We start from the raw sequence: 14,949 nt of genomic DNA, 5'->3' as shown, positions 1-14,949 counted from the left end.
GTGAAGACAGTCTCACAATTCACTCGCTAGACATGCTGTTTACAGAGACTGACCGTGCTGTCAAAATGGCTGACAACACCGCCAGTCATTCACCAGCTCAGGAGTCGCTAACAGGGTATGTAGGCTCTGGTAGGCTCTTGAATGTTAGCTGAACCAATTTGTATGTCCTATCTCCCCAGGGTTGAGCGTAGGGAACATGTTCTATGTGTTTTCTGATGAGGGCATCACGGTGCTGCAGCCCAGCGAGTGTGAGATACGCAGACACATCAAGTGCACTGAGAGGATCATGGCCAGCTATGTGAGTACATACTGTACATGTTTTAGAGGATAATGATTCAGGTATTTGTGGACTTTTTATGACTTGAGATGATATTAAATATATACTAAACCAGAGGGAATAAGCCTCACTCTTACAGATATGCAGTTCATTCGGAAAGTATTCAGACCCCTTGACTTTTTCCACATTTTGTTACGTTACATCCGTATTCTAAAATGTATTAAATAAATAAAAATCCTCAGCAATCTACACACAATACCCCATAATGACAAAGCAAAAATAGGTTTTTAAATAAAAAATTCAATATCACATTTACATAAGTATTCAGACCCTTTACTCAGTACTTTCTTGAAGCACCTTTGGCAGCGATTACAGCCTGGAGTCTTCTTGGGTATGATGCTACAAACTTGGCACACCTGTATTTGGGTAGTTTCTCCCATTCTTCTCCACAGATCCTCAGGTTGGATGGGGAGCGTTGCTGCACAGCTATTTTCAGGTCAGATGTTCGATCGGGTTCAAGTCTGGGCTCTGGCTGGGCACTCAAGGACATTCAAAGATTTGTCCCAAGCCACTCCTGCATTGTCTTGGCTGTGTGCTTAGGTTCGTTGTACTGCTGGAACGTGAACCTTCGTCTCAGTCTGAGGTCCTGAGCACTCTGGGGGTGGTTTTCATCAAGGATCTCTCTGTACTTTGCCACATTCATCTTTCCCTCGATCCTGACTACTACCAGTCCCTGCCACTGAAAAACATCCCCACAGCATAATGCTGCCACCACCATGCTTCACGGTAAGGATGGTGCCAGGTTTCCTCCATAATTGACGCTTAGCATTCAGGCAAAGAGCGGCCATCTGTAGTAAGAGTCTTGGTGGTTCCACACTTCTTCCATTTAAGAATGTTGGAGGCCACTGTTCTTGGGGACCTTCAGTGCTGCAGAAATGTTTTGGTACCCTTCCCCAAATCTGTGCCTCGACAAAATCCTGTCTCTGAGCTCTACGGACAATTCCTTCGACCTTATGGCTTGGTTTTTTCTCTGACATGCACTGTCAACTGTGGGACCTTAAATAGACAGGTGTGTGCCTTTCCAAATCATGTCCAATTAATTGAATTTACCACAGGTGCACTCCAATCAAGTTGTAGAAACATCTCAAGGATGATCAACAGGATACACCTGAGCTCAATTTCGAGTCTCATAGCAAAGGGTCTGAATACTTATGTAAATAAGGTATTTCTGTTTTTTATTTTAATACATTGCCAAAACTTTCTAAAAACCTGTGTGTAGATTGAGGGGGAAAAGGAATTTAATACATTTAAAGGATGTAACGTAACAAAATGTGCAAAAAGGGAAGGGGTCTGAATACTTTCCGAATCCACTGTACAGATGTACACCCCCCCCCCCCCCCCCCCACCCCATTGCTAGTATCTGTGCCCTCCATTCACTAAATGTTATGGGATTATGAATGTCCATTAGTCAAAGACCCCAAGTCAATAGCTCACAGTAACCCTGCACGTCTGTAATATACTGTACTAGAGAACATTGTTCTCCCAAAGTAATGGGCTTAAGTTGGTAAAAGTGGCTTGTTTTTCAGAGGGATTTAAGTTGTACAGATTGCTGTAATTGTATTACAGATCAATGCAAACTTAATACGGCATGTGTTAGTCCATTGCTGCTGTAAACAGCATTTTCTCTGCTGCGTGATGGTCCTATCCTGTGTGTAGAAGCTATGTGATTAACTGTGGATTCGCCACTTTCCCTTCTATTCTGCTTCTTCTTCTTCGTCATCGTCTTCTTCTGCTTTCTCCCTTCTTCCTGTCTTTCATTCTTCAATTCTCTCTCTTCTTCCATCTCGTTCTTTCTCCAGGAGGAGATGTGCCCTAAAAGTGAAGGTGTGTCTCCGGAACACTGTGTGTGGTCCTCAGCGGTCAGTGTGAGGGATAAGTACATCTATGTCACCCAGCCCCTTCAGAAACGCCTGCTCGTCATCGACACCCAGGCCCAGAATGTGGTGCAGGTTAGTTGGTATTATTAATCTTCTCTATGAGCTGTTTAGAGAGCGGTCCCCCGAGGCTTTTACACAGGTCACCAATAGGTAGAGAGAGAGAGAGAGAGAGAGCGAACAAACAGAGGGAGAGGAAAGAAGAGGGCTGAAAACAGATAAGCTAGTAGTTTCCCAATCGCCAAGCTCTGTCACACTTCGCCATACCCTCACTGGTGTGTGTGAGGGAAGGGGGTTAATGCATCATCCCTTTCCTCTCTCCCTCCATCTCTCTCTCTCTACCTACTGTACCTCACCCTCTATCTCAGCCATCTCCACTCTTTACGGAGACGTTTCTGGGAGGCTTTTAAAAGAGATAGAAAGAACACCCTTCTTGTGCTCATATGTTGACTCAACAACAGCAACATGTAGCTCACAGATACGAAAGTCATTTTGTATACTGTCACGCTGCATGATATTAGATACTGAACATTATAAAAAATGTAATATAAAACTCTTTAGCTGGAGAAATGCTGTAAAAATAAAATGGCTGTAAAAGAACAGTGAGCTGATAGTGAGTGAGATGTGTCTGTAACAAACTAGGAGTATACGGGGGGATGTGGCGAGCGGTCAGTTGCCTGTATGTGTCATTGTTTGGTGCACTCTGCCACCCCCCATTCCCCTTCTCTGACATGTGAGTGGCAGCGTCAGAGTCCCCCCTCCGAGGGTCTCGGAGTGGGAGTGCTGTTGACACATAGCTGACCAGTGGAAAATAAATAGGCTGGCTTCCCATTACTGAACACATGCCTCTGTCGCGCTTCACTGGGGGTGGGGTTGGGGAAGGGAGGGGGGTCGGGAGGACTAGTAGAAGAGAATAGAAAAGCAGGCGCACGGGAAAAAACACGCTGGCTGACTTCAACATACAAGACGAACTGACACAAAGAGACAGGAAACACAGGGATAAATACACTGGGGAAAATAAGCGACACCTGGAGGGGGTGGAAACAATCACAAGGACAGGTGAAACAGATCAGGGTGTGACGCTTCTGTGTGTCTCTCTCTCTCTCAAGACGGTAGAGACAGATCCTTTCCCAGTGAAGCTGCTCTATGACAAGTCACATGACCAGGTCTGGGTGCTAAGCTGGGGCAGCATGCAGAAGTCCCACCCAACCTTAAAGGTAAGGAGTTATTGGTGTGCACTTGTGTATTTTTGTCCATTCGTGTGTGTGTGCATGCGTGTATGAGCAAGTATTTCATTTGTGTGAGTATTTAATCTATGTATGTTTTACAACGTTTACCAGTCAGCAAACTACAATTTACAGCTTTGGCACTGTAGACATGGGATCCAGTCCCTTTGGAGAGGATGTGTTGGAGACTTCAGGGATGATTACAGGCCCCCCTGTGGGGGGGTTGCCAATGGGAGCTGGGAACTAATAAAATACTAAATAGTATTTATAGGGCTGAGGTAACCGAGGACAGCAGCACAGCTTACTACAACTGCTGAGGGACTACATTTTCATTTTGCAATGGCCACAGCATGTTTATTGTTCTTTTCCTCTTCCTTTGGAATCCTATTAAAATCTTGTGAGGTGCTCTGTCTGTCAGTAGTCAATACTCTCCCTTGCTAACAGCCTTATTAGCAAGGGAGAGGACGTGAACACTTGTCAGGTTGAGCTCATTGTGAAATCCTAATATGTTCTCACTACCAACCGAGACGCAATGGGTCTCAAATAAAGAGGAGGCGAGGCAGTTTTGAAAGGCACTTTTCTATCTCAAACAAAGTGATTTTCTGTTCATTCTTCAAAGTGTTGTAAATTCTCAAAACGGCTCTGCATAAGCATTTCGGGTGAATTGTCAGAACTACTCAAACACGCCTGGCGTTTTGTTGTCGCTCAATAGTAATGAATAATTACAAAATGAGGCTTGAATCATTCAGTCCAAAATTCAATTTCAGGCAATCTGCATAACTGACTGTAGGGCATATGGATCACACAGCAGATAAATGGCTTGATAATGTCATTATTACTTGGAATGCAAGTAATTGACCTGAGCACCGGCAGTACTCCGTTCTCCAATTCAACATTTAAACACCTCTTTTTTTTACTAGCTCAATATCTCTAAGCAAACATCCAAGTGAGATTGTCAATTTATTAGATAAAACAAATGAAGGCGCAGGGATGTTGAAAGGGGAGGAACAGCCTTTCTAACTGTCAGACGAGTCTCACTGTTGACGTCTGCACGCGCCAATGCTGGCTATTCAGAGACAGCAATTGAGGCAGAGGTAATATAATAATATACATGCCATTTAGCAGATGCTTTTATCCAAAGCGACTTACAGTCATGCGTGCATACATCTTATGTATGGGTGGTCCAAGGAGTCAAACCCACTATCCTGGCATCACAAGCACCATGGTCAACCAACTAAGCTACAGAGGACCACAGAGAGAGAAATGTGCGATATCAAGCAGATGCACCGAAAGAGGTCTAAGAGTGCCTGAGCACCTGCTCTTTTTCCATCCTGTGAGAAAAGTCCCCTTTCAGATTGGCTTTTTTCGTTGTTACATTTTTATTTAACTTTAGGTCTATTTCCTCTCATGTTATTGAAAAGAGTTGCCCATTAAACTAGCTCATTTCAAAACGACTGTATCTTGGAAAATGTCCCCCGTGCGAGCACACGTTGCACTCGTCCTGCTGGCAGAAGCTACCAGTGCTTAACGTTAGCGTAGTAGCTAGTGTCTCCCTTTTGAGTTGTATGTGTCATCTCACTGTCAGGAACAGGAAAGGCTTCAATTTGAGTGTTTGATAGTAGGCCTAAGAGGTCAGCAGCAGAACAAACCATGTATGGGTAGCTGAGGCCCAGTATGGACAGATTTGTTGCCAATCAAGACTATTTTGCGTGGCTGATTGGGATGCACGACGAGTCGATAAGCCAGTGCGAATGACTAGTGCATCAGTGTTGTATCGATGTGCCTGCCGAACGGAGTTGCTTCCCACTGGGCAGCTATAACACAGTCATTTTTCTCCTCCCATGATTTTATTTCAATTAGGATAACAGCCTACACAAGAAATAACTCTTATTGATAACCATCTAGATGTCACCTTGATACATACATACAGTCTACTACTCAATTGGGAGGGCATGAATGGCAACAACACCGTTTGCCAACCACTATTCTCAGGCAACGGCATGGGTGGCAGTCACAGAAAGCACGGGCATACAAGCAACAGTACACCAATCATCAGTAATTTTAATTGAAAAAAAATTGTCTGTTTTAAATCTGAAATTGTACAATTATTTGTGTAAAACTAACAGTGAAATACGACTCAGACTCATCCTCTGGCTTCAAAACAGAAGTCCAAACTCTCGTGGTACGGAAGCTCAATGTACAGTAATTGCGCAGTAAGAAAAAAACACAGCTCAGTCAAAACCATCTAACCTATAGCTTTCGACACACCCACTCATTTCCATACGCCCACTACTTTCCTTTCGACACACCCAACTTCTTTCCATAAACCAACTACTTTCCTTTCAACACATTTCCACACGCCCACTACTTTCCTTTTGACACACCCACTCCTTTCCACACGCCCACTACTTTCCTTTTGACACATCCACTAATTTCCACACGCCCACTACTTTCCTTTCGACACACCCACTCGCCCGTACTCCGGTCGCCATATTGGTCTGCAGCTGCACCCTTCTCGAACAAACTCCAACCACAGATTAATACTAGTTAGATTGTTTCAACAGCATAGCTAACTAGCTGATTTACATCATCTACATTCACGATGATCAGCTGATCAGCCCAGCCTTTGCCTTCTCTTTCAGCAGTAGGCTATAAGCTTGCTTACAGTGGGATGAGTGTGATTTTGCAGGAAATAAAGGCCTAGGCTACAATATATACTGAACAAAAATATAAACGCAACATGTTTCATGAGCTGAAATAAAAGATCCCCGAATTTTTCCATCCTCCTGACAGGTGTGGCATCTCAAGAAGCTGATTAAACAGAATGATCATTAAACAGGTGCACCTTGTACTGGGGACAATAAAAGGCCAATCTAAAATGTGCAGTTTTGCCACTCAACACAATGCCACAGATGTCTCAAGTTTTGAGGGAGTGTGCAATTGGCATTCTGACTGAGCTGTTGCCAGAGAATTGAATGTTAATTTCTCTACCATAAGCCTCCTCCAAACTAGTTTTAGAGAATTTGGCAGTATGTCCAGCCAGCCTCACAACCACAGACCACGTGTAACCACGCCAGCCCAGGACCTCCATATCCGGCTTCTTCACCTGTGGGATCACCTGAGACCAGCCACCAAACTAGAATGGTCCAAACACACCAAAACAGTCGTGAAGAGGGCACGACAAAGTATATTCCCCCTCAGGAAACTAAAAAGATTTGGCATGGGTCCTGAGATCCTCAAAAGGTTCTACAGCTGCAACATCGAGTGCATCCTGACTGGTTGGGTCACTTCCTGGTCCTGCAATTGCTCGGCCTCCGACCGCAAGGCACTTCAGAGGGTAGTGCATACGGCCCAGTACATCACTGGGGCAAGCTGCCTGCCATCCAGTACCTCTACACCAGGCAGCAAGCGGTACCGGAGTGCCAAGTCTAGGACAAAAAGGCTTCTCAACAGTTTTTACCCCCAAGCCATAAGACTCTTGAACAGATAACCAAATGGTTACCCGGACTATTTGCATTGTGTGCCCCCCCCCCCCCCACCCCTCTTTTACGCTGCTGCTACTCTTTGTTTATCATATATGCATAGTCACTTTAACTATACATTCATGTACATACTACCTCAATTGGGCCGACTAACCAGTGCTCCCGCACATTGGCTAACTGGGCTATCTGCTACTGCTACTGCTACTCTCTGTTCATCATATATGCATAGTCACTTTAACCATACCTACATGTACATACTACCTCAATCAGCCTGACTAACCGGTGTCTGTATATAGCCTTGCTACTGTTATTTTCAAATGTCTTTTCACTGTTGTTTTATTTCTTTACTTACCTACACACACACACACACACACACACACACACACACACACACACACACACACACACACACACACACACATACCTTTTTGTTATTTAAAAAAAAAAAATTAGAGTAAGAAAGCATTTCACTGTAAGGTCTACACCTGTTGTATTCGGCGCACGTGACAAATAAACTTTGATTTGATTTGGACAGCTGATGAAAATGAAGAGTATTTCTGTCTGTAATAAAGACCCATGGCTGTGCCCCTGCCCAGTCATGTGAAATCCATAGATTAGGGCCTAATGAATTTATTTCCATTTACTAATTTCTTTATATGAACTGTAACTCAGTAAAACCGTTGAAATTGTTGTATTATGCATTTATATTTTTGTTCAGTATATATGTTGAAATTTGGCTACAGGATCATTAGATAATTACCTATGAAACTAGGGTTTAGAAACATGGTGACATGAGCTTACAACATATAACAGTGGCAAGACGCTGCAATATGTTGAAACCTCAGCATGATCAAAAGATGCAACTGTAATAGATACTTGGATAATGGAATTGGCCAGTAGAGGCCTGCTAGTTGGATATTAGTAAGTAAGTAGGTTTGCACGAGCCTTGGCTTGTGTTAGCCGGAACGGCTCATAGAAGTACGATCCTATCTCCTGTTTCTGAGGCAGCTTGATGTACAAGTACACCCCCTGGAGAGGACGCAGGTCTATCTCAGGAGTTGGATATTAGTATAAACTTGGATTTATAGTACAATTTCACATTACTTTACCCTCATAATATAGTGTAAGAACAGTGTAATATTCTTGTAAAGTGGGGACCTACAGTGTAGAATATATATAAAGCATTTCTTAATAACATTGAGATCCACCAGTCTGCCTTGAAGCAAGTGCAGTTCAATATAAAAGGTACTCAGTCAGTACAAACCAATTTCCCTTCAGTATTAAAGTACAATAGGTGTAATACAGGAGAGAAAATAATAGCCGAGGTAAAACACAGTAACATGGTGCATATGATCAATATGTGCCAGGGTGGTGGTGTGAAGTTTAGAGCACCCTGAGCCTGTGAGAGCATTACTTCCCAATTAGACATGACTTCTATTATGTGAGCCTGTGAGAGCATAACTTCCTAATTAGACATGACTTGTATGATGTGAGCCTGTGAGAGCATTACTTCCCAATTAGACATGACTTACATGATGTGAGCCTGTGAGAGCATAACTTCCTAATTAGACATGACTTCTGTGACGTGTGATCTCATTAACTCTTCACCATTTGTAACAATGTAACATTTCTAATGACCTTCTTTATTAACAAGGTTTCTCTCTAAAAACCCTCTGTTTGTTACATCCGGGGCTCCATAGCTCTGTTGACTGCAGTGGCAAAGGGCGCTCCATTAAAACGTTTTTTTTTTAATTGTCAGTATAGTTCGTTCATAGGAAGACTGCAAAATACTAAATCAGGTCCCCCAGTGACAATGTGATGGTTCTAGAGCTTCAGTAGGGATGGCACAGACTTCAGATTAGTGTCTTTAGTTGTTTTCCCTTTTATTCAAATACCTTCTACATGAAATATTTACTGGGGTTCCTTAAATAAGCCAAGCTATGCAGTGGTTACATAAACAGCCCACAAGTCCTTGACAGTGACCTGATAATGTAGAGTACCCGATGAAGCGTTTGTCATGTACATACTGGGTGGGGCCGATAAAGTGGATGGATAGATCGTCCAATGAGAAATGGATGAGTCAGACGACCGCCTTTGACTTGTGAGATAGCAGCTTTATCTGTGTGTGTATCTTCTCAAGCAACCATTAGCCAATAAGTTCGTCTATCAGGACTTGAGGTGAGGCCATATATCATCCGTTTAACCACACTGCCCAATACACACTGACACATTTGTTTTTGTGTTTGGCTCTGTACTCCAGCACCTTGGATTTGAAATGATACAATGACTATGAGGATAAAGTGTAGACTGTAAGCTATTGCTGAGCGATTAGTGCTTTTTGAGGTCAGTTCGGTTTCGGTTAGATTATTTAAAAAATGATCACGGTTTTCAATTTTGTTTGAGATTTTTTACTTTAAATATATGATGAAATAATGGCATTAAAAATGATTCAAGCGTATTAATGTAAATGCCAAAGCCAAAAATAGTGAACATTCAATTGCCAAAACATTGAAAATATTCCATAGTCTTTGTCAGGTCCACATAGAAAATAGGAAATTACTATAAAAGAAAAAAATATTTCAGTTGTGTACATTACTTAGTTTTATTTGAGTACTTTATAATTCTTCATTCCTTAGTCATCATCATATCTCATCTCTGCTTAAGCAGCAGCAGAAATGAATGGCAAAAAATGTAATGTGTCAATTTGGAGTCCCTTTTGTTGTAAATAAGAATAGAATATGTTTCTAAACACTTCTACATTAATGTGGATGCTACCAAGATTACGGATAGTCCTGAATGAATCATGAATAATGATGAGTGAGAAAGTTACAGACGCACACATTTCATAACCCCGAAACATGCTAACCTCTCACCATTACAATAACAGGGGAGATTAGCATTTTTTGGGGTCACAAGTTTGATGTAATCATTGCGTGTTAGGCATATGGGACGAAATACTAAACTTTTGACTACTTTAATACAGATACAGTACCAGTCAAATGTTTGGACACACCTACTGACACACCTACTGAAATGCATTCCAGGTGACTTCCTCATGAAGCTGGTTGAGAGAATGCCAATAGTGTTTTTCTTTATTTTTACTATTTTCTACATTGTAGAATAATAGTGAAGACATCAACACTATGAAATAATACATATGGAATCATGTACAGTACCAAAAAATTGTTAAATAAATCAAAATATATTTTAGATTTTAGATTCTTCTAAGTAGCCACCCTTTGTCTTGATTACAGCTTTGCACACTCTTGGCATTCTCTCAACCAGCTTCATGAGGAATGCTTTTCCAACAGCCTTGAAGGAGTTCCCACATATTCTGAGCACTTGTTGGCTGCTTTTACTTCACTCTGCCGTCCAACTCATCCCAAACCATTACAATTGGATTGAGGTCAGGTGATTGTGGAGGCCAGGTATCTGATGCCGCACTCTATCACTCTCCTTCTTGGTCAAAAAGCCCTTACACAGCCTGGAGGTGTGTTTTGGGTCATTGTCCTGTTAAAAAAAACAAATGATAGTACCATTAAGCGCAAACCAGATGGGATGGCGTGTCGCTGCAGAATGCTGTGGTAGCCATGCTGGTTAAGTGTGCCTTAAATTCTAAATAAATCACAGACAGTGTCACCAGCAAAGCACCATCACACCTCCTCCTCCATGCTTCACGGTGGGAACCACACATGCTGAGATCATCCGTTCACCTACTTTGTGTCTCACAAAGACACAGCGGTTGAAACCAAATATCTCAAATTTGGACTCATCAGACCAAAAGGACAGATGTCCACCGGTCTAATGTCCATTGCTCGTGTTTCTTGGCCCAAGCAAGTCTCTTCTTCTTATTGGTGTCCTTGAGTAGTGGTTTCTTTGCAGCAATTCGACCATGAAGGCCTGATTTACGAAGTCTCCTCTGAACAGTTGGCATCATGAGGATAGAAAATTATTTGTTGAAGCAGCATCTCAAGACATCAGTCAGGAAGTTAAAGCTTGGTCGGTAATGGGTCTTCCAAATGGACATTGACCTCAAGCATACTTCCAAAGTTGTGGCAAAATGGCATAAGGACAACAAAATCAAGGTATTGGAGTGGCATCACAATGCCCTGACCTCAATCCTATAGAAAATGTGTGGGCAGAACTGAAAAAGCGTGTGCAAGCAAGGTGGCTTACAAACCTGACTCAGATACACCAGCTCTGTCAGGAGGAATGGGCCGAAATTCACCCAACTTATTGTGGGAAGCTTGTGGAAGGCTACCCAAAACATTTGACCTAAGTTAAACAATTTAAAGGCAATGCTACCAAATACTAATTGAGTGCATGTAAACTTCTGACCCACTGGGAATGTGATGGAAGAAATAAAAGCTGAAATAAATCATTCTCTCTACCATTATTCTGACATTTCACATTCTTAAAATAAAGTGGTGATCCTAACTGACCTAAGACAGGGAATTTTTACTAAGATTAAATGTCAGGAATTGTGAAAAACTGAGTTTAAATGTTATTTTTTTTTGGCTAAGGTGTATGTAAACTTCCGACTTCAACTGTATGTGTTATTGCATAGTGTTGATGTCTTCACTATTATTCAAAAATGTAGAAAATAGTATAAATAAATAAAAATCCTGGAAGAGGTAGGTGTGTCTAAACTTTTGACTGGTACTGTATAAGTGAATCTGTCCCAATACTTTTGGTCCCCTAAAATGGTGGGACTATGTACAAAAAGTACTGCCATTTCTAAATGGTTCACCCGATATGGATGACAATACCTTCAAATTAAAGCTGACAGTCTGTCACTTTCCCAGTACTTTTGGAGCTCAGAGTATATGGCAACATTGCCTTCGAAGTGTTTCGCTGTTATGTTTAAGTAAACGCTCCAACCCATGCTTTCTTTTTATGTTCTCTTGCCGGATAGGTGACACTTGTATTTGTATATTTCCTGTTCTCATGTTCTCCTTTGACTGCTCTGTTCTAGGTGATTCCCCAGGCCAGTGTTGGAGAGGTGCACCACACCATCCGTACCCCCTTCCAGAGGGTTGATGACTTCTTCATCCCTCCAACCAACCTCATTATCACACACGTCAGGTACAGAAGGCCCGTTAACCTTTAACACTGGTGACCTCACCAACTCATCTTTGCGATCTCTCTCAAATGGAGGAGAAAAGAGCAAATTATAATTTAATGAGAATCCTAACCACACCGTAATCACCCAAAAAAGACCATTAACCTTTCCCTTGAACTTTGTCGTCTTAGGTTTGGCTTCGTCTTCCTCAAATCTGAACCTGCGGTGCATAAGATTGACTTGGAGACCTTCCACCGAGTCAAAACCATCAGCCTGAAGAACTACAGCTGTGTGCCCGTCAGCATGGCCTACACACACCTGAGTGGCTTTTACTTCATTCAGTGCCAGTCTCAGAGCAGGGACCCCTCGTCAGCCCAGCCACAGCTCCTCATCGACAGTGTCACCGACACGGTCATTGGGCCCAACCTCAACATCACGGGCCAGCCCTATGTGTCCCCGGATGGCCGCTACATCATCACCCCTGACCAGCAGCGCGGCAAGGTCAGAGTTCAGACAGTGTCCTTCCAGGGGGTGCTGGGTCTGAGCCGGGAGCTGGACACCTCTCTCCTTGTGTCCGACCTGATCTTCCAGCCCTCCTTCACTAAGTCCAACCAGTACACTGTGGTAGCTGCCTCAGGCTCAGGCACAGACCTGCTCTTCTCTGACCTGGCGACAGGGCACATTGAGGTCCTCAGAAGCCTCAAGGAGCCCCTGTCACACCACACCTGGCCCTGGGGGGGGCCCAACAGGGTGGTGGTGTCCAGCGGACTGTTTGGCCAGTACTTGGTCACTCCCTCAGCGGAATCCCTCTTTGTGTTGAACGGCAAACTGAACATGCCCCACTGTGAGGTGTCAGACATCAAGAGAGGGAACACAGTGGTGTGGGTGGGAGAGGTATGAGAGAGTGGGAAGAAGGGGAAAGGGAGAGAAAGAGAGGGAGAGATCAGGCCAAAACACTTAAGATATATATGGACATAAGTGGACTCAACCCTGGGACTGAGCGCGAGGAACACGCCTGGATTATTGTAACAAAAGTACACAAAAAATAGTAATTGAAAAAAATATTTAGAAAATCGTATTATGGTATTTTTACGGGGAGATGGTGGGTGGTGAGTTCCTTTAGTGCAACTGTGATCTATGTGTACTTAACTAAGAGGAGTTGTACATTGCACTTCCTTGTAACACTGCAGATAACAGGAGGGATATAATGAGGACATTTTGAAAATTTAACTATGCACAACGCTCACTTTTTTAGACTAACGCTTTTTGGTTTCGAGATGTTTGTCGTTCACCAGTTCTGCAAATAGTCCCAACAAGACGTCTGTCTGCCTCTAGTGTATACATGTGTTTGCGGTCCTTTTCAAAACCACAGCACCCTGTTACTCGCCTTTGTCCTTGTCCATGTTATTGTACGCTTTCTGTAAAAGCTCTCATGCTGACTAACACATACAGGTTGGCTTGAAACATGTTGCACCGTATTAGTCATGACCTGTTACTTTCCAAAGAGAATACTTTTCCATCCCTTAGCTAAGAACAGTATCTAATAGCATACAGTAGAAAACCCATCAGTGGATAACATGTTATTGTACAAAGAATATATATGGTATAGTATGTCCCCCACCCTCTCTCACACAGTAAGCCTACTTCCAGTTTTGATCCAGTGACCTCCTAGTCCTCTGTCCACTAAGTCTAGCATTGTAAGGGTCTTGTTCATCAGCATGGAGGTATTGTAAGTCCTGTGTATCCAGTTTCCCTATAGCTTAGTTTCCATTCTTCAACTGCTCGACAACTGAAATACAGCTTTCCCTCATAAGGAGTAGCTGTGCCTGTTACCCTAATGTTGGCTAGTACTGTATGTGACGAGCAAGTAATAGCAAAACAAGACTGTAAAAAAAATACACAAACCAAGATTAACAGATGTGTTGCTTATGTTTGCGATTTAGATATGTGTTGCTACGGTAACTGCCTTTGCTCAATCTGACACAGAAGCAAAGGCTTGATGACATTTCTTAGAACACTGTTGTATTGAGAGAGAAATATGTGTGTATTCCAGGAGTGAGGCAGAGATGTGTAATATATATATTCAAAAAGACCAATTTGAAGCCCAATTATTTTGCGGTCATGGAAAAATAACATTTCAGTAATTGCCATCAAAAAGCATCAGGCACCCAGACCAAAGTACTTATTGTGCCACCATTACAGAGTAACTTCAGAATAATTCATATGAGTCACCACCAAAGGCATCATCAGAACTGAGTGTTCCATATGCATGTACTGAGAGTTGAGGCTCATCTCACTAATATTGTTTAAGAGCATTTCGGCTGGGATTCAATCAAAGGCGCGTTATCAACAAGGTAATTTCTGCTTGTCGACAAGGTAATTTCTGCATCATTTACAGTGAATGCAATATCCCCAATCGTCAGGAAAATTGCCTTTAAAAGGTACATTGCTGCTTGTGCAATGTGCTTATCATCAATGCGCCTCTGATTGAATCCCGGCCTTCAAGTACACAGGATCACAAACAGTACAGTTGCTGGTGAAAATGTCACATATATTACATACCTGGTCTCTAACCAAGACCATGGCTGCAAACCTGAACCTCTTGGTATGATAATGACATTAGAGACACTGTTGTAGATATAAATTGTTCTTGTTTAGAACACATTCAAACAAGTCCAGTTTTCTTTATGCATTTGGTGTGTTCTTGTTTATGAGGGAAATGGTTTGTAAAATAATATCTAATAAAATGACCAAAAAAAAACGTGCAGCTGTGTCACATTATAAATTACTTTGAACATAAAATATGTGAATATTCAGGGACAAATTTCATCAAACGCATATGTTTGTTGCTAATGTGAGGACAAACTATGGTATATAACCCCAAACTGATGCTGTATATGTATTTCAACGTTCATTACATCAAGTTGTTAGAGCTACAGTTACATCAAATTGTTACGAGTTTGTTGAT

The 14,949-nt window shown here is 42.4% G+C and overlaps 1 protein-coding gene across 1 annotated transcript in view; it reads left to right on the top strand.

The window, feature by feature from the left end:
- The window catches only part of LOC106567522 (follistatin-related protein 4), a 226,182-nt gene extending 211,436 nt beyond the window's left edge, over positions 1-14,746 (top strand). Inside the window, exons 12-16 of the mRNA XM_014136869.3 lie at positions 180-298; positions 2,137-2,286; positions 3,321-3,428; positions 11,895-12,004; positions 12,173-14,746. Of these exons, the coding sequence (XP_013992344.1) occupies positions 180-298; positions 2,137-2,286; positions 3,321-3,428; positions 11,895-12,004; positions 12,173-12,881 (1,196 nt within the window). The 3' untranslated portion in view covers positions 12,882-14,746. The remainder of the gene's footprint in view (positions 1-179; positions 299-2,136; positions 2,287-3,320; positions 3,429-11,894; positions 12,005-12,172) is intronic.
- The last annotated feature ends 203 nt before the right edge of the window (positions 14,747-14,949 follow it).

The sequence above is a fragment of the Salmo salar genome, chromosome 13, assembly GCF_965601325.2.
Source record: "Salmo salar chromosome 13, fSalSal1, whole genome shotgun sequence".
NCBI classification, from domain to species: Eukaryota; Metazoa; Chordata; class Actinopteri; order Salmoniformes; family Salmonidae; genus Salmo; species Salmo salar.
This window is presented reverse-complemented; position numbering and strand designations above follow the sequence as displayed.